The 25492-nt window shown below is 35.5% G+C and overlaps 1 protein-coding gene across 1 annotated transcript; it reads left to right on the forward strand.

Moving 5' to 3' along the window:
- The first annotated feature begins 597 nt into the window (after window positions 1-597).
- LOC129222534 (transmembrane protein 19-like) lies at window positions 598-25492 on the forward strand. Its single transcript, XM_054857047.1, has 6 exons — window positions 598-821; window positions 5746-5859; window positions 6008-6145; window positions 8997-9251; window positions 13605-13814; window positions 25293-25492. The coding sequence occupies exons 1-6, from the start codon at window positions 740-742 to the stop codon at window positions 25457-25459; spliced, it is 966 nt and encodes a 321-aa protein (XP_054713022.1). The 5' UTR covers window positions 598-739; the 3' UTR covers window positions 25460-25492.

Here is a 25492-nt window from a genome sequence, read left to right on the forward strand (position 1 = left end):
GATTAATTGAGTAGAATATCTTCAAAAAGTTCCTAATTTAGTAGACCATTATTCATATCTTTTATAACTGGTTAAGTTTTCCATTTCATCTTATTACTTAGTAATTTGTTTAACATATTCTAAAATAATCAATGATTCCTGTTTAAAACTTTTATCAGAAAATAATTTTTGTTTTTTGTTGCACCGAAAACGGTCCTTAATCGTAATCACATTCTAAATCTATCAATCAAAACAAAACAAGGGGCCGTGGTAGCCTGATCGGTAGGGCATTGGACTCGGGGCCGGAGGGGCTCGGGTTCGATCCCCGCTGGTCGAAGACCCACCGTCGTCATTAAAGGGGACTGGGCGACGTTAAATATGCTCGTGGTCTCAATGTCCTCCAAGTGAAACGATACCTCTGGGGGTGCTAGTACCAGGTAGCTATTAGCTCTTGGACTAGTTCTAAATTCTCATTAACTGTTCGATCCGGTGATGGTGCTGCTATCTATCGGTATATAAAATAATGGAGGCAAGGCACTAGTATGCAGTCCTCGACATAAATACAGTTGTAGTCAGTTCTGACTCTTGAATAGAAATAGAAATAGAAAAACAAAACGAATCACCGAATACAGGAATTTTGACAGAATTTCTGATATCTTACTTAATAAGAGAAGAATGTTTTAGCTCTTCTTTTAATGGTTTTTCCGAGTAGATTTTGTTGATCTTCACACTCAATTTGAGTTATGTTTATGTATTTGTGATGTTGGTGTATTTTTGTACTGTAGTTTTAATTGCAACGTTACTTGTCAGTGTAACCCACTTTAGCTTGTTGTGTTTGAATGGTAAGAAAACAAAACTTTTATTTTTTCTCTGTTTTATGATATAGTTAATTTTTTAAGCTTTTCTCTCACTGCAAAATTTTGAAAACAAAATGTATTCCCTGCTTCTGTTTTCTAAATTTCATCACTTGTAAAACAATTTTTTTGTTCGAGTTTGCGGTTGCATTTTAAGCTTTCTAAGCCTGGAATCATAATCTAAGTACATTAATGTCTTTCTTAAGATAAGGAGACCAAAACTGAACAGCATAACTCCAAATGAGATCTAACCAAACTTCTATATAAGGGCAGAAGAACTTCTTTAGATTTGTTTGAAATAGATCTATTGATAAACCCAAGTATCTTATTGGCTTTGTTGCTAGCAATGTTGTACTGTTGGCTAAACTTTAAATCCTGACTTATTAAGACCCCCAGAATGGGAGGTTATAATTTTCTTTATGTTTTCCATAATAAATCCTTTGTCTTCTCCATATGTTATGAAGTTATAATTTTCTTTATGAATTAATTTTTAAAAACTCGAGTGAGGTATGGGTTTAATTCATAACCTTGCCCTTGTGTTATAATCATTATGACAATGTTCTTAAGTAAAGCTACTCATTGTCTAGCATTTTGGTGACATTATATTGGGTTTAGTATTTAAATGGCTTGAAATGTTAAAGATGTTTTCTGTGTACATTCAAAGTATATTAGCGCACAATCATGTACTTAAAAGTAGATTCATGAACCTGAAGGAATCCTAAAAAAAAATTTAAAAACAAGCACATTTAAAAATAAAGTCATTAAAACTTTGTTATGAAACATCAAAGGCGAGGGTGGGGAAGAGCTATTCAATTTCCCGTGCCCCCTCCAAAAGATTTTTCTGTATCCGGCACTGTATTTCACCCCTCATTTTAAATATCTTAGCCCGTGCCAACCAGGGTTGGCCAAATTGGACCCAATTGGGTTGGACCCAACGGTTTTTTTTTTTGAAAAAACCCATTTAAAAAAACCCATTATTTAGCCCTCTTTTGGGTTTTTTTTTTTTTCAATTTTCTGAGAAGTTTAAAAAAAATTAATTAATTTAAAAACTTTCACAATTTACACTTTTTTTATTTGTTCTTCACCACAAACAATGAACATAAAAAGTGAATTTTGAACTTTAATAGTATTTCTTAACTCTTAACGGCATTAAAAAAATACTTAAACGATTTTAAATGTATGTATTTAACATTTTTTTTAACTGGTCAATAAATAACTCAAATTATCTTGACCAAGTTCTGTCACGTCTGATTTTCTCAATATTTGTAGATTGTACAGAGGAAACTAATCTAGTTAAAAGGCTTTCATGTGAATTATTTTCTAACCAACACGTCACAAATCTCGAATAAACACAAGGTATATTTTTTAGAAATAAACAGATTTTTCAAACGGTCGACAGAAAACAGAACAGGTACACTATTTTCATTATCTTACGGAAAAGTTTAATATTTCTCGCTCTGTACACAGAAATAGAAAAGCAGGCAACATAAAATTCAAAGAAATGTCTTGATAAAGCTGGAATTCAGTAAAAGGGATTTAAAATACTTGAGGTTCTACAGTAGTTTTGCATAACAAAATCAAATACAATAAAGTAAAATGCAAAAAAAAAATTTAGTAATTAAAATCGAACAATAGATTTTATCACTCGAAAAGTAACTTTGTCTTAATTGTTGGTAATAATGAAAATTAAAAAATCTGACACTTCACCATTCTTGGGTTTTTTCGTCTTTTATACTTTTCTTGAGAAAACGCTGAATTTTAACTAGTTTTCCAGCTTTTTTTACCCGCAGACAATTTTTGCACTTTGTCCATATACTTTCGCTACAATATGCAACAAATACCCCACATTTTCCCTCAATTCCCATCAAAGACAAAAAAAACCCACATTTCTTTAAAAAAACCCAACTTTAGTTGGGTTTTTTGGGTTTTATTTAAAAAAACCCGAAAAACCCTGGGTCCATGGGCTTTTTTAAAAAAAAACCCGGGTTTTTGCCAACCCTGGTGCCAACAGGTGTCTTTTCTCCCCAATCTGCATGCTCTTGTTGTAAGCCATATCAGAAATGTGATTTCAAAAAAAAAGAAAAATAAAAGGAGTTGAACTTTTAAATCCAGAAAAATTAAGTTTCCAAGTGTTTACAATTCCTTTTTATTTCACGATATCGCTAAATTTTATTATTTTTAAAATTTAAACAATTATGTAGTTCCAGGCGGGAGGGAGGGGACTGTTCTGAAAAATTCTGATTTTGTATTGTACAAATAATGCAAATTGGTTTCTAATCACCTTTTCTTTTGGTGTGTTTACTCCAACACAAAGTGAATTTCCTCAAACGATTTTTTCCCTACTACAGAACTGTATTGCATTTAATGCAGGCCCGGATCGATACATTTTGGACCCCCTGCAATGCAATCTGTATGGTCCCTCTCCAGAGGCCAGCAGTGTATATTTGAGAGGAGTGTAGGAAGAGCGCTTTCAGCAACTTCAAAAATTACTTCCAGGCAGTCATTTTAAAATCATTGGAGGATGCAAATGGAGTCGTGCCCTCTATTTTCTTTTCTAAACTAAAGAATAGAAAACCAATTTCATAACATTGCCAGCAGAGCGCAGCACTGGGCCCTCCATTTAAAAGAATAAAAAAAAAGGATGTTCACTGGAGGGAAAAAGAAAAGAATTGGTGCAAAGTTACCCCATTTACCTGAAATTGTGAGCTTGTGACTAGGGGGAGTGAGGGGGTAGTAAGAATTTGAAGTTTTACGTCATTCATTTTGTAATAACAGTATGCTTATGAAAAACAGTGTGATATGAAGGGAGGGGGCAGGTGGTTGGGTAAGGCAAAGTGTGGCACAGTTGGGAGGGTGTCAAATTTGTTGAAAACAAGCAACGATAAAATTAAAAATTTTAACCCCCCCCCCCCCCCCGACTAAGTCGTAATTGTCGAATCAAGAGGGAAAATTGAAAATCCTTTTTAAAGCCTTATATTTTTAAAAATCAGTGTCAAGTATTTTATTTGCTCTTAAATGGAAACTAGCAACAGATAAAAATTTCAAATCATTGCTTTTAATTTCCTTGTCGGTCAACATTGAATTCGGTTATCAATCGTGAGGATAAAGTCTAAGCCGTTATTAAAATCTGCTTTGAAAAAATGCTGTAATTCGAATCCTATGAAGCATGGATGTTCCAAACACATTCTATCAGACATGGGAAAAAATTCTCTTTATTTTGGTATTAAATTTTTAAATATGTTTCACTGCAAAAATCGCGAAAAACCTTCTAGAGGTTTTTAATTAATATCTTCATTAATTAATGTCATTCAAAGATGCAACATAGCTAAGAACACGCTCGATCACAACTCTCCTTTAGATTTTTTTTTTTTTCAAAATCGGTCCATCCTTTTAGGCGCTAGAGTGCCACAGACAGATACACAGACACGTCAAACTTATAACCCCCTTCCTTTGTGTATCGGGGGTTAAAAAGTGACTTCATTTATATAGACAGCCTATTTTTGAGGTTCTTGAAAAAAAAAAAAAAAACTAAAATGAAACTCATGCAATAAAGCATTTCATTTATTTTAGAGACGTACCGAGTAGCACTTTGGCCGAGTACCAAGTACTCGGCCTTTCACTACTCGGCCGAGTACCGAGTTACCGAGTACTCTGCCGAGTACCAAGTTACCGAGTACTCGGCCTTTCACTACTCGGCCGAGTTACCAAGTACCAATTATGTTTTAAGAAGAACCACTGACACACATGTGATGAATTTTGAACTTATTGTAATAGTAGTATAGACCTCCTTGTCCATATAATAGTTTTTAAAACTAAATTCCTGCTGAAATTTAATTACGCATCATATAAACAATTTTGTTTGTGTCAAAAATTTTACAAAAAAATTATTTTTAAAATTAAAAATAAATAAATAAAAGGTACGATTAATCAAGTTGGAATTAAAACAAATTACAGTGAAATCCCTCTAATACGGACACTAACAGGATAATTTTTTTTTGCCCGCAATAGAGAGGTGTCTTCAGGACATAGGTTTAATAATGTTATTTACATTGGAATTGGGAAGTTAAAAATTATCCACATAACAGGTGTGTCTGCCTTTGAGAGGTGTCCGTTAGGAGGGGTTTCACTGTATACCAATCAATTATAGTTCTAGTCCGCCAAACATAATTTTTAAAAGCAGATAAAACAAATGTGCAGGAACACTGCAGACACATGTTTCTGCCCCCCCCCCATTACAAGGAATGTCTTTTTCAGTGCATAACATGTGAGCTAAAGAATGTAAAGACATTCAACAAAAAAGTCTGAGTTTTGTCTTTAAATCCACGAGCTCCCATTTTGTGCATTGAAAAAGAAATTCCTTGTAATGCCAAAACATGTGTTTGCAGTGTTCCTGCACTGTGCTTTTAACGTTGTTTTATTTCCTTTTATTTTTTAAGCAAAGGTAATTTATATTTTTATAACTAATTTTTGTTTGTAGCAAAAATCCATTTTTAATATAAAAATTCCATATTTTCTATACTTACATTTCTTGCGTAATTTTTAATAAATAAGTTTTATTAACGTTGGGGACATTAAAATAAAGATTTATTCCATTGAAGCATTACAAACTTCATTATTCTCAAAATTTAAAATTTGACTTATAAATTTTAATTGTAAATGATTGCAGAATATAATGCTTGCTCTTTTTTTATAAATTTTAGTATCTGTCTTGGACAATACTCAATTTTTTGCAACTACTCGGTATTGGCCGAGTATCTGATCAGAATTTGGCCGAGTACCGAGTACTCGGCAAATTGGCCGAGTAGGCCGAGTACCGAGTAGTTACCGAGTACTCGGTACGTCTCTAAATTTATTTACTAATTGTTGTGTATTGTGAGTTATTTATTTAAAAATGTTATTCTTGACTCACCAGGTGCATGTGAAGACTTCCATGTTAAAAGATGGATATTTTCAATTTTTATGTCATTAACCGTTGCTGCTTGGGGTCTGAAACGTAAAAGCTTAGATTGGACTGGAGCCGTTAGTGGTGAGATTTTATGCCTTTTCAGGCAAATATTTCTTAATTGCTACATAGAATCTTTGGAACATTAAATTTTTGTAAGTTCTGCTCTGTTGGAAGAGATATTAGGTGATTAAAAAAAGAAAAATACTACTTGCATCATATTTTTTTCCAGGTGTTGTTGTGGGTATAGTTCTTACCTTCAGCAGCTATTGTTTCTTGGCCTGCCTACTTACATTTTTCTACACTTGCTCCAAAGCAACCCATTACTGCTCAGAAAAGAAAAAGAAGTTGGAAGTTGATTTTAAAGAAGGTAATTTTTTTTAAAAAATTTCAAGTGCAATTATTTAAACTAGTATCAACTGTTCTAGCTAGTATCTTTCTGGATTATAGTATATCACTGCTAAATGTGGAAAAGAAATCCTGAAAAAGGCGTTCCTTGTAGTACCAAAACACATGTCTGCAGTAATCTACAATTTATGCTATGTGACGTTGTTTCTTATTGTACAATTTTGTAGAATTTAAAGAAAATTATATTCACTTTAATAATATTTCTGAATTATGATAGCTAGAATAGAACTATAAATGTGTCTATTTTCATTTTATTTTCATTAAATGTACAACTACTGCATAGTCTTGCAGTAAATTATAGTAATCTAACAAACAACATGGTATGCTTGGGGTGTCATTCTGACACCACCGCAGGCTAATGTGTTTGCAAGAAATGAATCCATGTAATTTTCATATAAAGCAGTTTTTTGTTGTAATAAAAGATGTCTGCTTATTTCTGTACCTCAGAGCCAGAACAACGCAAGTCACATAACCGCTACTTTATAGGAGAGAGGAAAAGAGATTGTCTGCCGCATGCAAAAGATAAGACCCCTGCTCTTTCAACACTCATAAATTATGACAAAGGATTTTTTTTAGAATTAGGTTCACATAGCTTAATGCAAAATAGGAGTTTACATACATTGCACTAATAAGTGGAAAATCGTAATTTTTAGACCTATGCTGCCATGCTAAGCACAAAAGTCATATCTGCACTTTTTATTAGCCTACTTTCTACAGTAAAAGTCAGAGAAAGACGAAAAAAGCAAGAAAGAAGGCTTAATGCATCTTGAAAATATTACAAAAAAAAAAAAAAAGTCAAAAATAAATAAATAAATAAATAAATATCGAAAAATTAAAAATTGGAAAGTAGAGTATTGGAGATGGTGGAAAATGTCTGTCTGTCCTCCCCCCCCCCTAATAACTTTTGAGTGAGTAGTCCGATTCGAACATTTTTTTTTGTTTGAAAGATCTTGGGGAGGACACCTCATTCCCATATTTCACTTTTTGATTTGAACTATTTTTTGTTAATTTTGAACAGCTCAAAAAAACTTAACATAGCACCTACGGGGAAATGCAAGACAATTCCAAACTGTGAGGCGAATTTGCTTCAAACTTTGTAGCAAAAAGCTTTTGATGAAAAACTTGTATATAAAATATCTTTTTGAATTGAACAATTTTCCATTCAATTTTGAACAGTTCAAATCCCTTAAGGGACTCCTACAGGGAAACTGAAAGATTCCGTACTTGAAGGCGGATTTACTTCAAACAAATTTTGTTGGAAACAGCGCTTGATGACAAACTCCAGTCTCTGACTCCGAGAATTTAGGGGCACCTGACTCGACTCCTGTGCCCGACAGTTAGTCGGACTCCGACTCGGAGTTGTAGTCCGACTATGACTCTGACTTGACTGACTTCGACTTCGTAGCTTTGGCAAAAATTTATACATGGAGGACAAATGACTGACTCCGATTCTTGGATATTCGACTCTGACTCCTTTGTCTCAAAATGAGATTGACTCTAACTCCGCAGCTATGGTTTTAACTGTGAAATTTTTATTGTTAATATGACTTGTTTTTATTTTGACGCTAAAGTTTTAATTTAGGTATTCAGTTTTCGGCGGATAAACTCAAAGTCATTAATGTTTCTACATAAAGATATGCACAGACTTTTTTTTTTTTTTTGACCAGTGAAAATTATTTCTTTAAGTTGACATTTTATTGTTTTTATTTATTTTGTTAAGTGCATTAATTCATTTAAAAAATTGTTTTTGGCAACAGGGGAAAAAGAAACTTTTTTTTTTTTGATATGATGTATTTATTGTAATGAGCTTATTAATTTTAATTATTATTTTTTCGTTTTGAAAGCTGTTAAAGATTTTTTTTAATGGGAAAAATTGTATTAGCTGCTTTGTTTAAAAGGTGCTGCTATTTTATTTGTTCGTTCATTTATTTATTTATTTATTTTTTACGCATCCAATTTTTTAGATGAGAGAGGAATATTTTATTCTAAGAAATCAGCTTAAAATATTAAAAAAATATGTTTGAAACAATTTGCGGTTTTAGCTATTTTTGAGAATATTGATCAGGTACTAGAAAGTACAGTAAAGTCCCGATTATCGGCGATCGGTTTATCCGCGGCTCAGATTATCCGCGGGTCTTTTCACTATTTTTTTTAACGGTCATCAAGTGTTTTTTAAACTCATGATTGTGCTGTTGCTCGTTTATAGCTTTTACATATATGTATTTTTTACATTCAATGTTAGTAGATGGAATGTAGCAATGTTTTTAACAAAAGTTTAAATGTATGTGTGAGTGTTATTCATATTTTTTAGCTATTGTATACAGTAGTATCGTTTTTTTTAACTATATTTCGGAATATCCGCGGTTTTCGCTTATCCGCGGTTACCATGCCACCCTATTCCGCGGATAATCAGGAGTTTACTGTAGTATGGGTATACGGAAAGTAGGCTCGTTTAGTTCTAGACGGAACTTCTTGTGAATATTGGGTTATGGTCACTTCTTTGTCACATATTTCACCAAATACATAGTTTTATATGGACATTTGGCAGTTGGAAAATTTTTTTAAAAATTCTGAAAAATTCGCATCTAGGTCAAATACATAGACACAAAATTTTAAACGCCAGTTACTCATTTGAACTCGGGTGCAGATATGACTTTTGCGCTTAGCATGTCAGTCTGGCTCTTAGCTACGGATTTAACAATCGTGTTTTGCTCATTACCCACATTAACCGGATTTTTGTTCATCCGGATCGCCTTCGCTCCCACTCAGTCCGGATAAATGTGGTCGTAAAATTAATCCTCTGTCTCCCCCAGGCGGCCAGCGTAACTGGATCCAGGTGGTGTGCAATGGCGGGGCCGCGGTGGAGGTCTCCCTGCTCTACCTGATGCACGGAGGGGTGGGCGAGTGCCTGCTGGACTTTGAGGCCCACTACGCCAGGTCCTGGCTGGCCGCCTCCGTCCTGTCCGCCCTGGCCGGGGCCACCGGCGACACCTGGGCGTCCGAGATCGGGACCGTGGTCGCCGGGTCCGAGCCCCTGCTCATCACTTCCTTCCAGAAGGTCCCCGTAGGTAGGTCTGCCAGTTTCTTTCAGTGTTAAGCGGCCGTCCGTACCGTACATATCGTTTTTTTCCACCGCAAACAAATTTTCTTTGCTGGTTGCCATGACAGCAAGCCATCTTGGACCGGACCGGTTTCGATCAGAAGAACCTTGATATCTGACGGCCGTCAAAAGTAGGACAGCAGTTCATTGGTTCCCGCCAAGCAGCACGCTCTTTTCTCTGGTGGGTGATTGATGTGCGGTGACTGTACTGTCTGACCACAGATTGTATGGAAAAAAAAAACATCCATTTTACAGCCGGAAATGAACGAATCTATTTTTTTACCAATGTCAGCTTTTGCAGAAGCCGAGGCTCATTCAAATGAGCGGAATACGCCAATCAAATTTCTACTTTTCACCCTCATTCACATAGATTCCTCTTATCTGGACATTTGAAAATTCCAAGCAGTCCGTCACGTCAAAAACGGGATGGACGGGACGGATGGCCAATAGTAAAATCCCTATAAGGTCATCCGTCCCGTTCATCCCATTTTTTGACATGACGGACTGCCGACGAAAACAGGGTAGCATTCACATACGATCGCCGCACACCAATCACATCAGTGAATTCACCCGCCAGAGAGAAGAGCGCACTGCTTGGCGAAAACCAATGAAATTGCTGCCCTACTTTTGAGGGCTGTCAGATATGAAGGTCCTTCTGATCGAAACCGGCCCTGTCCAAGATGACTTGCTGTCATGGCAACCAGCAAACAAAACCTGTTTCAGGTGGGAAAACTCGGGATGGACGGCCGATAAGTGGACAGCCCTTTAAGCGTGATTCAGCCATCATCCGCACGTAGTGTTCGCCTTGTTAAGCAGACAGACGTACGTTTTCCAAAAAAGGAGAAGCATTCATACATTGCGAACACACGTAAAGCACATGTCGGTACTCTCTCTCGATAGCGAGAACGTGCTCATCTCTCGGGGAGACCACTGAACCGCGACTCCCGACTGTATAGACATCATACATCTAGCTTCTCGTCATGTTGCCGGGTCCCGCACGATACGGCTTGCTGTCATGGCAACGCTGACCAAAAACTGGTTTTTGGGAGAAAAAAAGCAGAGCTCATGTGCCGTACAAACAATGTGTGAATGAAATACACCGCCAGCTCAGTCTATTCCAGCCGAGGCCTGCAGTTTCGTGCTTATCGGCACTCATCAGCCCGGCATAGGAAAGTGACTGAGCTGGGGATGGAAAAACCTCTTCAGGAAGCCAAGAGTGCCAAACAAACTGGTAGCTAATATAGAATTAGCGCTAATGGCCCCCGGTAACTTACTGAATATACCTGCCTTTGCCTTCAAAATTCGAGTTGAACCGAACCATTGTTTCGGTCACTCGTCTGGTCAGTGCTAATTCCGTATTAGCTACCAGTTTGTTTGGCACTCTTGGCTTCCTCAAGAGGTTTTCCACCTCCAGCTCGGTCACTTTCCTACGCCGGGCTGATGAGTGCCGATAAGCACGAAACTGCAGTCCTCGGCTGGAAATGACTGAGCTGGCGGTGTATTTCACGTATTTCTGCTTTAGCCCTGACTAATGGGCGGTAATTTACTGAATGTGTGAATGTTACTTTATAGTGGGACCTCTTGCATTAACGTTCAACCACGCCCCTTCCAGGAGAGTCCATTTTCGTGGAGGTGCGTTTGGTGAAGGGAAACTTTGAAAAACAGAATGGGGGGAAAAGGTTGCTTCAAAGAATTCAAAGCTAAGCAGTTTTTCAGGAGAGTTAGCAGCTGCTAACTCTCCTGATTTTTCCCGTAGACTTCCGAGTTTTGGTGCTCTCTTTGGAGCTCTCTGATGAAGTAAATGTTTCCTGAATTTCAGCAAGCTACGTAAGTCTCCCGCAAAGGGATTTTTCAGTGATTTTCCCTACAATAAAACGATCACCAAAACAAAAACTTTTCATACACAAGTATGAAATTTGTACTTCTCATATGACTTTTGAATAATATTTATTTCATTAATCATCTTATGAAAAAAAAATCTCAAAAAATGCAGTAAGAGGTTTTTGAGCTTTCGCCGGACTTCTTAATTTTTTGCGCGTTAGAATGTTTATCATCACTTGTAATGGAGCTCGGGGAATGTTTCTAATTGATTTTTCAAATCAATTTACCTCTACCGCCCAATATTTTAAAATTGAAGCTCCAAAGCACAACTGTAAACCATTTTAGACAATATTAAGAAAAGAGGGTTTCTCAAACTTTCAAAAAGGGAGTTTTTCGAAATTGAAGTCTTAAAAATGAAGTTTTTAGACATTATTCAATGATAGTAGGGAAAGAAGTTCAGAGGTTTTCCCCCTTTTAATTTTTCTAAATCATGGTTTTAAAAACGCAATTGTCTTCATTCTGTGGAATTCGACGGCTTCTCCCCAGAAATAATTTGAATTGAAGTCTTAAAAACACGACTGTAGATCGTATATGGCAGTGTTTCGAAATGGAAGCTCTAAAATTGCAATTAATAGGATCTTTGACATTAGAAGGTGAGGTGTTCGGGGACTTTCCTCCGGAAATTTGTATGAAATGAATGCCCTGAAAGGGGAAGTTGAGACATTTTGTAATGATTTTGATTGGAAAGAAAGGAGGGGGGGGGGCTTCAGGGGTACAGCTTTCTGTTTTATGGATAGTTATATCCGCTTAGGGCAGTTGAAGGGACCAATTAAAAATTTATTTATGGCCTTTGTTTCGGCGTAAAATGCACGGGAAAACGTGAAGTCCTAGCCATAGATTTGCCGTATAAGCCTTCGCTATTAACGGGACTGACTGTATATTATATGTAAACTGCCGTGGGCCACTAAACTGCAGAATCTACAGAGAGTGCCTGCAGAATTGGCATAGAGTAAAGAAATTACATAGAGAGGCTCCGCAATACTAAGAAATTGAAGCCGGAAGTTGCTCTGCTGTATCCCAAGATCCTTAGCTTCTGGCTATATATCTTGAGATACATTTTGATTCAAAACATTCCATTACTGAATCTGAATTGGTAGTAAGTTTAAACTTAGATATTGTTGCAAGTTTATGAAGCACGTTTTTGAAATTGCATTACAACATGAATTAAAGTGTAGACCAATCCGCCAGCTGCTTTATTTGGTTGTTATCATAACCCTGCCCATTATTGCACCGCTGTATCCCGTAATTCTGGCTTCAATTTCATCTCCTTTTTACTATAGATGGGGCCTTTCTATGTAAATTTCTTTACTCGATGGTTTTTAAGATGTTTGAAAAAACACGTTTTTGATTCCCTTCAAACACTAGTCAAATGCTGGAATTAGACATTTTTTATGTTCTTTGTCAACCAAATAAGCAAGCTTATACAATAAAACAAAAGCAGACATGTGATTTTTCAGTATTTTTACTGAATTCAGTATTTTTTGAGAGAGCAAAGTACTGTATGCTGGAAAAAAGAAGGGGCATTGGAAATTAAACTCAACATGTTCCAGTTAATTTAGTACATCTAATTAAATAAATCTGCTATATAGATGCAAAAATACATGGGAGTGCATGAAATACACTGCCAGCTCAGTCATTCCAGCCGAGGACTGCAGTTTCGTGTTTATTGGCACTCAAAACTTACTGAAAATACATGGGAATGCTTCCAGTTGTAGTAAAATGCACTAACAGTGTTGTGTTAGTTCACATAGTCGTGCAATTCCAGTATTTTTCGTCCTGTTTGTGTCACATGTCTGCTAAAGTAAAATGGATGACAGAAATGAAAAACTGAAACTTTGCAAATACTGCTGTTTACCTGCCTGGAGCAGTAAAAAAGTGTGCTTTATTTAAATGGGGTCGTTTCCAAAATTTCAAAAGTATTTTTTTCTGGAAGAGCATGCTTAAAAACATAGGATCTGACCACTTTTTAAATAATTTGCTTAAGTTTAATATTTTTAAAAAATTACTTTAATCGGTGCTCTTTTATCGTTTAACGCTTCTGCCTATGACATCACAAATGACGAAATGCGATTCAGTGTCGCCATTCGGAAGAGCACACTATTTAATTCGCATCTTCATTCACGTGTATCGGCGATGATAGGGTCGATAGCAAGCGTAGAGCGCAATATTTAATTCGCTCCTTGATTATCATAACGTGGAAACGCGATAAAAAGATGCGGCAAATCGCATCATTTGTGACGTCATCAAGACCACGCCTTGTTTGAAAAGTGGAACATTTAAAAAAAAAAATGAATTAAAAAATAACTGTTGGGAAAATGGAAATATTTTCTTGGTCCATGATATTTTTTTACTTATTCTACCAATTTCTGTGACTAAAAGAAGTACTTTTGACTGAAGGAAACACCACCATTTTGATGCATTCTTTGATGTGTGATTGCAGGAACGAACGGCGGCTTCACGGTGGCCGGCCTCCTGTACAGTGCCTTGGGGGGAGGCGTCATCGGGGCGTCGTACCTGGCGGCGCTACTGGCGTCCCACGACGCCGCGTCCGTCGTCCGGCAGGCCGGGTGCGTCCTGTTCGCCGGCACCTTCGCGGGGCTCTTCGGCTCCGTCCTGGACTCCGTGATCGGAGCTACCTTGCAATACTCAGGTGAGACCCACATGGCCATTGTAGAGTGGCGACACATTGTTGGATGGGAAGGTATGATTGAAACTAACTCTTGCCCAAACAACGTAATACATTTAGCAGAGTGAAATTGGAGTTCGTGAATCAGTATAATTGAAGACGAATAGCTCATTAAACATCAATTAATTTATTAAAAGATAAAAAACAAAGTATATGGCTTTGACAAAAAGTAAATAAGGATGAGTATATCATTATTGCAAATACCCCGTTGACCTAGACTAATAAGTAATTATCAATTGACCCGACTATCGTTCGTGAGGTACGAAGTCTTCAATGGACAAACGTCATACTACTTCAATTAAACAAAAAAAAAAAAAAAAAGGCTAACAGCCTAAGCTTGCTGAACAGACAGCAAGTTGGCTTTGCCTGACATGAGCCAACGCGTCTAGGCTGTGCAAGAAGTGAGAGAGAGATCAACCGATAACAGCTTTGCTTATATTCAGAATCTCATTAGCATATCTTCACTTCAATGCTACCTGATCGTGATCTTCAGTGGCCAAGCCCGAAGCGTGTGTACGTGACATCACATGTTCAAGAAGAATCGACGTTAAAGTAGTCACGTCATGGGCAACGCCCACTACACGTGCCGTTCTCTATTCCAAGACTAGTTACGTCACGGATTCTAGCGTTCGTTAAGGAACAATGATATGAAAACTGCAAATATGTAAAATGTTATCTAACATAATAAAAAATTATAATAGACCTTCACTTAGATTGACATACTATGTCTATCACACATCCGCCATCTTGGGGCTTGACCCCGATTTATCCCCGTGTCTGCTATGATGAAACATTGCCCCACTACTGTTTGACCCTGGATTGTATGTAATTCGGCAATCTGCCAAGTAAAGACGATTCCATCTGAATGAATCTAGCAGGGGAGAAGGGAAAATAACGATGGGATTAGGGATGCTCGCGTTTTATGATGTCACTAGTGCCTTATTCATGTATTGCATTCTCAAGCATAAAATAGGGGAAAGAAAAATAGTTACCATGGAAACAACAAAAAGAAAATAAAACGTTTTCATTTCGTTCGGGAACGTAAAAGCGAAATGGTAAGCTCAAAACTTGGTTGTGAATAAATAAATCAATTTTTACCGTGAGAATATGGATCGAATAATCTTTAGATTGAAAAAATGCTGCTTTGAGCAAATTTTCATTTTTACCAAACTAAGGCTGAATAATAGACAGGCAAAAGTACACATCTGAAACAAGCCAACTAACATCCCTATAAACTAATAGATGTGTCCATTTCCGCCTATAAACCGGACATTCCATGCAATCAATGGTCAAACAGTAGGTAGTGCTAGCGCTTAACAGGCCTTGACAATTTATTACTTTTCTGTGTTGAAACCGATACAGCTCATGCATCCACCAATCGACATCAACGTTTCAAAGTTTGTTTATTTTTTAATTGGACTTCGCCCATTTTGACCACAAGAGGCGCTGAACGGAACCTCTGCATCCACCAATAAATGGCAACAGGTTCTCTTTGATGCAACGAGTTTCGGCAATTGTCACGGCCTACAAGAATTAAATGTGGCCATGGATGAAGTATTGTGTTTTTCTTCTTGATTGTGGTTCTTGTTACTGTCTGACCACGGATTGTATGGAAAGACAAACATCCGTTTTACAGCCAGAAATGGACAAATCTATGATTTTTTACCAATGTCAGCTTTTGCAGAAGCAGAGTCTCATTCAAATGAGTGGAATACCCGCATCAAATTTTTACTTTTCACCCTTATTCACATAGATTCGTCTTACCTGGATGTTTGAAAATTCCATGCAAACCGTGGTTAGACAGTAACTCTATGTTAATCCTCAATCAAGAAGCAAGGAACGTTGAAGAAAGATGTTAGAGATAGTGTGGGGAATAATTTTGAAAAGAAAAACTGCATAAATGGGCGTTATTTTTAACCATTAAATCATTTATTGAGAAAAATTAACTTAAAAATAAATTAAAATGGTTTGATAGTTTAATGCTTTTATAATTTATCGTGTTGTTACCTATCCCCCTGGTGTAGGAAAGCTTACACGATGTTCAAAAAGTTCCGACACGTTAGATCCTTGAAAATGAGAACCTGCTCATCGAACAGCTGCCTCCATGAGGCGCCAATACAAGCAAGAAGATCAACAGGACTTGCAGGAAGGGAACAGGAACAAGGAGGGAAAATCTTCTCCCTGTTTAAAAACATTAAACACTTACTGCGTAAACGAACCATGGCCGATCAGGGTTGGCTTTCTGCCGGCAGAAACTAATTTTTGCCGTGCCAGTGGCAGAAACTGGTTATAACCGGTAAAAACCGGCAGAAACTGGCAAAAACTTAAAATTGTCTTTAATAACTCAAGTAATTAATAAGTGGTATTTGTTTAAATAAACTAAAAAATCAAACTTCATTTCATCATTAAAAAAAATAATAAAATCCTATGCGAGTGCCATTGATTTACTTCGGAAAGGTACCTTTTCCATTGCAGATACTCGTAGTGTTCGGATTAATCTAACAAAGGACAAAAAATCATATGGGTGCTTAAAAAAGAGAAATGACATGCAGAATTAAGCAGGCATTACTGATTGTAATTTGCTCGATTATATGCTTCATCTAAATTGCTTGTGATTGAAATTATATGTGCTTCAAGAAGAAGGTACTAGAATTTTACTTGCCAATATTAACGTAGATTATGTACCTAATGTCACAGCTTTGCAAAACAAATTGGCCCCATTTCTCGAAACTTTTTTTTCAGCCAAATTTTTTACCCCTATCCCAGTTGCTACATGGTGAACCAGTTTAAAACTTTATACAATATATGAAAGTTTCATGAACATTGCTTGTTCTTCGATGAATTGCCTGCTAGCTCTTTTCTCGTTTGTGAATATTAAATTGAGAAACTGTTTAGATTTCAGAAACCACCTTTTCTAAGAGGGAACTGCAGAGTTCAAACAATATAACATTTGATCTTGAACTGTGATAATATTGTAATTAAATTGTGCTTTGGTTTATTACAATTCATTTTTCTTTCAATGCATTTTCTACTGTATGTCAAAAACTAATTTTTTGCCATTTTGTGAGTTTTTGCCAGTTTCTGCCGCAAATGTGGCAGAAAGTGGTTTATGCCATGCCGGTTTTAACCAGTTTCTACCAGTGGTTTTAACCACCTCGGCAGAAACTTGCCAACCCTGTGGCCGATTGAAGATGATCACTGCGAGAAATTGGCAAACCAGAACTCTTGGCTACATACCAGTGATGGGCTGCCAGAATGCATCATAACCATGATTGCCACACTTCCGTCTTTTCAAAAATTTCGGAAATCAGATTTTTTTTTACATGTTCAAAATGACTTTTATAGATGAAACAAATCTTTACTTTTGAATATCTCATTCTCAAAAAAGGTCTTATTCTTCTGAGGACAAAAAACTGGCCCATCTGCTAAAGTTAAACTTTTTTTTTTTTCCAAAAAATAATTAAATAAGTCACTCAATCTGTTGATTTCAACCATTCTTATCTTAATCTGGAAAAATTTATTAAAGTTTTTATCACAATGCATCTTATAGCCAAGAATCTCATACCTGATTTTTTTTTAATTTTTATTTTTTTGTATGAAATATGGACTTTATGTAACATGAACTATAAAATCTGAAACTCTTTTTCTGAAGTAGCAAATAGTAAGTTTTTTTATTGTTTTTTATTATTAAGTTCTTTTCCTGCTTTTACCTCCTAAAAATCTTGGACAACGATATGTTATTTTTTTATTTATTTAGGTTTTAATTTTTACTTAATCTTACAATTTGGTTTTACTATATAGTTACAGCATTAAAAATTAGCATTATCTATATATATAAAAATGGAGTTTGGTAAATTTGTTCCCTAAGATCTCAGAAACTACCCGGCAGATTTGACTGAAACTTTCACCGTTTGTTCAGTTTGGTACTGGGAAGGTTTATAGACCAGTTCGAAAAAAATCCAATTTTTAGTTCCCTTTTTATTCCAATTTTAGTCCCAATTTTCGTATAAATGCCCCAATATGGGGGTGGAAAAAAACGTGCACATATTAACATTATATGTCCATCGAAAGCGCCAATTTTTCTGCTGAAGATAGCATCTGTTTGAAGTTTCTAAGTTGAATAAAAAACGAGTTATGAGCTTTTTTGTTCCCTGTTCGAATTCTTTAATCAACCCAAGTCATTATTTAGTGTGTCATCTCAACTCCCAAGAATTGTTGTATTGTTGAATATTTTTGCGTTTCGTCTGACTTTTTGAGGCTTTTCTCAAGTCAAAGTAACGTTTTTCCACAAGATTGGCTAAAAATAAATGGATTTGGCTGATCATTTTACTTTTAAACGGAACTTATGTAATTAATGGTTTATTATTATTATTTATGCTGATTGGACACTTGCTCACTATATCCAACCAACCAGCAGAAATATCGCCAGAATTTTTTCAGAAAGATTTCAGTTGCTGATGCATTTGGCAGTTTTTTCCACTGTCGCTGTTTTTGAGCCCAAAGACTACGTAATAATATTTCTCAACTTTCATCATATAAACAAAATATCGCCAATCAAAGATACTTAAAAAAAAAAATAATACTGTGTAAAAATAATTCAACAACTAAATTAGGCAAATCCATAAACCGCACAAAAACTTCCATTAATTTTTCTTTTTGCACGATTTCAAACAATCGCCAAATTTTTCTACTTATTTTTGGAAACATTTCGGATGAAACCGTCTAGCGCCATTTTATTTTGACCAAAAGTATCTCAGCATCTGGCAACAATATTTCTATAATAAAAATTAGTAAGAGGGGGGAGTATTATCGAAAGTGTCCCAAAATGATTCTCGCAAATTTGACAAGATTTTAAACCGCACCAAGTGCCCACAAAAATTGAAATTTCCCAAAATAACTAAAGCAAGTGTAAGGGGTACACGGGCGGCTAGTATATGTCTAAAACATCAAACAAACTAAGCGCTAACATTTTGGTGTCAGGAAATGGAGCCACGCGCTTTTCAGTCCTGGCCAATTTTTAGAGTGGCACCCATGATCATAACGAGAGTATTTGGTATCTGGTTAAGTAGTGGATTTCCGAGGGAGTAAGCTCACAATAATTGTCCGTCTGAAGTTCAAAACTATTCTTGGCGAGTTAAAACTCCAACGTGGGATGGATTCCACGGAATCCGTACTTGCTTTTTTCTGCCCATCTCGTAGAGGAGTATCATGATTTTTTGGCTTGGGATGTCAAAGATTTTGGGCCAGTTTTTAAAATACTGTATAGCACTCTTGCTGCTAGCAGGGCCGGATTACTAAATAGGCAAAGTAGGCAGTAGCCTAGGGGCCCCGAGGTTCTGAGGGGCCCCGGAGAAATATTTTAGTTGAAAATACGTTAAAAAAAGTTAAGTTTTCCTCAAAAAAGGCCGCTCCCCCTTCCCTGTTTCTATGCAATAAAAGTATATGCGTGTGCACGTTTGTGAGTGAAAAATTTAGACACTGCAGATCCCCCCATACCTCTCCCCCCATTTTTTGACCTTGCCATGGCTCTAGGGGGCCCCATCACTTCTAATGCCTATGAGCTTCCGAATCCTTAATCCGGCCTTGGCTGCTAGTCAAGATCCAAATACTATTTTTGTTGTGTTCAGGGCGTGATCAAGGGCAGTTTCAATAGCTATTATCTCTGATATAAAAACTGAGCAATGGTCAGGGTTTCGGATTTTAATGAATTTTTCGAACGGGATCCTCTGCCTAAATACTTTATTTATAATTTATAGCTGAAATCATGAAAAAATATTCGTTTTGTAGTTTATCTTGTTCCCGGGTACAAAAATTCTCCTGTTTTATTTGGTTTACGGCTCCTGCTTTTTGGCTTTGTGAGGTTGGCAACAGGGGCGCCCATCATCCCCAAGTTCAGTGGTGCAAATCCCCCCCTCCCCTTTTTTTTCTAAACTCTTTTTTCCTTTTTTATTTTAATTTCTATTTTATATTCTTATTTTCTATTTTACTCCTTTTTAAAAAAAGATTTTAAAACTCATTTATTTATTTATTTTTAATTATTATTATTTTGTTAGAAAAGTTCTGCACTACACCAATAACATACACAAATACGCACAGAATAATGAAATAAATATAATAAAATAGTTTATCAATAAATAAAATAAAATTAAAATAAAAACAAAATAAATAGTTTAAATCTTTACTAATATTATAAAGAGAGAGGGTGGATTTTTGTGTGTTTATATGTTCAAGGTAATCTCCGGAACCACTGCACCTATTTGAAAAATTCTTTCACTATATGAAAGGTGCTTTCTTACTGAGTGACATAGGCTATAATTCGAAAGAATCGGATAAATAGTTCTTTTTTAATTCAAATTTAGTCCCAAATTTCACGTAAATTGCCTATTATTGGCTATTAAAGGGGTGAAAAATTACTTGCACATATTAATATTATATATCGTTAAAAAGTGTAGAATTTTCTGCGTTTTAAACAATTTATTTCAATGCTCTAACTTAATTACGGCGGGAGTAATTTGCGTTTTTAGCTCGAACTTTTTTAGGCTTAGCTGAAATTTAGGCACTACTTTCTTTATTAAATCTATCAATAAAAAGTGAAGGAATTGTTCTATAGTTTTCTTTTTGACACCATTGGAAAAAGGGAGATTTTGTACTCCAGATCTCTCTCGACCTATGGTCGAAAAAATTAGCTTCTATCTTCAAAGGAAAAAAAGTTACAAGCGTTTTTAAATCAATTTCGAAATATGTCATTAAATTTTTAGCACGGGCATCGCTGTGTGGATACTGCTAGTTAAAAATAATTCAATAAACAAATTCAAATAAATAAATAAAAATTACTCCCCTCCCCCCCAAATCTTGATGGCGCAACTTGTGCCATAATCTCCCCTGTGGGCACCCCTGGTTGGCAAGTCTGTGGAGGTAAAGTGAAGACGGCCGTGAGTATAGCCATAGATTATTCTCTACAAGTCAGTAGTTTTTGTAAATTCGCAACTCCAATAAACTATATAGGGGGCTGCAGCTACTGTCAAATGGCGGATGAAAAAGGTAAAACAAACAAATGCCGTAACGTATAACTTGCTTTGACGCTTAGTGAATGACAGTCAATTTTCGTTGTGTTTGTGGGAAGCTTTCTTTTCTATTCTTCTGAAATTACATTACACCACAAATTGTCTGAAGCCTGTAATTTACCCCAAAGAAAACATATAGAATGGAATGTTTTACCTCTTTCTTTAGTATTGTTAATCACCGCAAGGTAGCGTATTCGAGCTCTGGAGTTGCGAACAGTGTTTGGCATTGAAGCAATGATTTCATTTGTAATGCATTTTTTTAAGTGGAGTCAGTACCCCCTATACTGTCAGTGTTAATTTGCACATGTTCATGTACCTTTTTCTGAAAATCTATTAAAGATGCAATTATGAAATTTTTTCTGTACCTTAAGTAGACTCTTTTCTCTATACTGAAGTGAAATTTTACAGAAAGAAAGCTTAGTTATTTTAAAAAAAAATCTAATGTGTAAGTCACTGTATGAGGAAAAATTTGCTTCAATATATGCAGTAAGATGTTTGGAACAAGTGGAAAAAAATTTCAAAGCCTAACACGATTTAGTTTCTGAGAAAAAGGAACATTTCGTTTCAAAAATACTATTTCGAGATATTGCGATTTAAAGGGGAAAATCATACCTCATCAAAATAGGTTTTACATTTTTTAAAGGTTATTTTAACTAACTTCTAATGTGAGCACGATCAAGAAGTTTGTATCATTAAAAAGGTAATGAAATGGGGTTTCAAAATATATAAAAATCAAATTTTTGAAAGTACTTAGCATCCATCCATCCACTATAATATTAAAATCTGTTCGCGTCTGTCTGTCTGTCTGTCTGAAGATCTATCTTCTCGAGAACCGCTGCGAATCGGGAGTCAAACGAGATACCGATCAATTCGAAATTTCCCAAAGAAAACAATAGGACCAATCTCGTAATTGTGCGACTTTAATTAGCGGAGATATTAATTAAAACGTTAATTAACATAACGTTATTCGGGAATTTTATTTCTTTCCTGTTGCCATTTTGAATATGCGTGAGCAAGTAAAATTCTAATAATTGTTTTAAAAGAGATTTTTTTGGCTGCTGTCCAAATCTTAAAACAACGTTTCCATCTAGAATTTCATTTTAAATTAGTTTAAAATTGGTTGCTCTATTCGGATATAGCCTTTATTTTATCGTCTGTCCTTTTTTTATTTTTTACATTCAACGTTCTTAACTCCTTTCAACATATGAAAGTTGTTTCTTTAGCTATGTTTATTGATTGTAGTGTAAGTTTATCGTTCACCGGCCTCATATTTTGGTACATTTAGGATGTGCGACTAATTATATTTATTTTGTTGGACTTTTTCCCGTCACATGTGTGAGTTTTCGAATTGTAATAACTCTCTTTTTCCTTCCTGTTTCTATTTTTGAAATACAGTTTGTATCGTTAAAAGAACATGTTAAATTAAGATTGTTTGGATTTCTTTAAGTGAAACAGAGTTGAACAAAAATATTGTTTTTAAGGATTTTAACTAAAGCTTAATTCGAATCTGATGACTTGGTATTAAATTAATGCTGATTGGTATTTATTAAGTCTTGGTGCTTTAGTTTCACGAAAGCAACAAAAAGTATGTGTCATTTTATGTAAAAAGCTGATCGTAATTGTACATACAGTGGTTCCCAAAAGTGTTCGTATACCTTGAAATTTTGTAGTAAAACCAAAATAACGCAAAACTGAATTCAAATATGAAGTCCAATTTTTTTCACACCATTCCTATGCCATTCTGAATAAAACCCAGTAGTTTTTTTTTTTTAAATATTGCCAAATTTTATTTTTGAAATTTGGCAAAATACGATGAGACAGAGAAAAAATACGCCACAAAAGTCATCATACACTGAAATATTTTCGAATAAATTCATGATTAAAATTATCATATGTGGTTTTTTATAATTTTTGCATTGTAATGACACTGTAAAGTCATTTGCCTTTACTTTTTTGTTTATTTATTCCCTAATATTCTGCTTATTACTTTTAAATGGCAGGTATGCGTAGAAAACAACAAACACGATTCGAAATTAGATTTTTTTTCCCTCACAGTAGCCATAAATTGGTTTGAAATGTCCCCAAATTAGTTAATTTATACCATTCTATAGTGAAGTGCTTGATAAAATGCTTTTAAGACAAGAATCGGATCGAAAACAAGGTAAGAAAAGGTCAACTGGCAAAGTTAACAAAGCGTGATCGGAGGTTTACAGTTAAAAAAATTATGAAAAATACACATTTGAGCGCTGAAAAAGTTTCCGCAGAATTGAATGAAACGTTTCATTTTCACTTAAAATTTCTCGTCAAGTTCTCTGATTAGCTGGATTAAAGGGGACCTCTTCCGGTAGAAATGTTTTTGTTCGTGCGATAAACAGTAAACTTACGCTTTCCGTCGTAAAATCAATGATAAATAAGCTCAAAACGTTTTGGAACAACGTCTTACTTATAGATAAAAATAAATTCAACATTTTGGGTTAAATTTTTGTATAATTGTCAATAGAAGAAAAAGTGAGGAATTTAATCTTAAGAACTTAGCTGGATCAGTTAATCAGGATGGTGAAGGTGTTTTTGTGTGAGGGTGCATAACAGCATCAGGACTTGAAAATTTGAAATTTTTTGATGGAATAATGAATTATGCTGTTTCTTTAAATATTTTAAAAACCAATTTTAAACTATTAGCCCAAAATTTGGCAATTGGAAACAACTTCGTTTTTTTTAATCAAAATAACGATAAGAAGTACACGTTTGAGTTTGGCTCCTCAAAAATTGTCCTTAACCTTAGAAATCTCTCCTCAATCACCAGATTTAAACTTAATGGAACATATTTGTTGATGTCTGGTGGCTAGATTACGAAAATACACCATTGAAACGAAAAGCGAACTAGAAACAGTAAAACTCGAATTGCGGCTGAACACTTACTCAGAAATTGCATAAAAAAAAAGAAAGAAAAAACAATGAAATCTGTTCCCAGACGTTTAAAAGCTGTTGTTGATGCTGCATGATATTCTACTAAATAATCATTTTGTAAAAAGTTAGATTATTTACTAATTTTTTGACATTTTTTTCAAAGTGTACGAAGACTTTCGTGAGATAAAATTTCCGGCACTTTTTGGTTTTTGATTTTTAAAAAATTAAGTTTTAATGTTTTATTAAAAATTTTCGAGTAGTTTTGTTAAAAATAGATCATAGGTCTTATAATTAAATACTTATTCCTAAATAATTATTCTAACCAATGCATAGGGGCGTATTTCATTGAAAGTCGTAGGTGTACGAACACTTTTGGGAGCCACTGTAAAAATGTTTCAGGTATAGTCTATCAGATTTAATTCAGTTTAAAGTGAGCACATATTATAGTTGGTAATGCATATATTTTCATCTTTTGTGCTAATTGAAAATATTCATAACTTGCATTATTGATAACTATGATTAACTTTAAAGAGATTTTTGCCAAAAATATGCTCTACTGGTGTTTTGCAAACCTTTCATTACGCGTATTTATTTACTCCTTAGCGCTTTAGAAACTGATGTCAGAGTAATACAAAAACATCAATTGGACATCTCTTTCATTTTTTAAGTAGCCCGTGCAACGCCGGGCACGCAGCTAGTAGACTAATAATAAGAGTAGACCGAGCTTTCCCAGACTTGCTGATGAAAAAATTGGTTCATCGATACATCATGTGACTGGTGGGAGGCTTGGCGAAAACTTTGGCAGCATGGTTGCTAGATGGCAACATTATCTATAGTTTGGCTTTCGACATGTATTTTAAGACGAGATGTGTTTTCATTATAATTTTTTTCGAGGGGCAGAGATTGAACTGTTTTTCTTTCAGTTATGCATTATTTTGACATTAGTAATTAGATTTTGATCACAGTTTTCAGTCACTTTTATTTCATTCGGAACTGCTACGTCAGCGTTGGCGTGAAAGTAATGGCGTGAACGTTTTGCGTTAACGCCGAAATGTACTAATCGGTATCTTAAATTCAAATTGCAGGTTAAAAATCTTACCGTTTGCCGATTCTTTTTGGGCGCTTGCATCTTTAATTGCTGAGAGAGTTATTGAAATTGATTAAAGAAACGCACAGTACTATCTAAACGAGACTCATTATATTAACAAAATATTTACAAATTAGAATAACAAATTTACAAATCGGACTCCATAAAAGATCATTTTCCCGTGTTCCATCAATTGTATTTATTTTATTTCTCGCGGGCGTTGATCGTCTGCTACGATCAACTGTTGCTAGGATATCCACCAGTCACATGGTTTGATTTATGAGCAGAAAAAGGGCGCCATAGCTCGGTCTATTTTTATTATTAGTCTATGGTATTTAGGGTACTGATTGCCCTTAAACAGCGATCACTCTTTTTCCATTTCAGGGGTGGACGTCCGCTCGGGCAAGATCGTGGAGTGCCCGGGGGCGGGGGTGAAGCGCATCTCCGGCCGCCCCCTCCTCACCAACCACTCCGTCAACCTGGTCATGTCCGTCGTCAATTCCATCCTGGTGCCAACGCTCACAGCCAGCCTCTGTCTTTCCCTCGGATAGCATAGATATTTATTCAATAAATATTTTTGATAC

This window comes from Uloborus diversus, chromosome 5 (assembly GCF_026930045.1).
Source record: "Uloborus diversus isolate 005 chromosome 5, Udiv.v.3.1, whole genome shotgun sequence".
Classification (NCBI taxonomy): Eukaryota; Metazoa; Arthropoda; class Arachnida; order Araneae; family Uloboridae; genus Uloborus; species Uloborus diversus.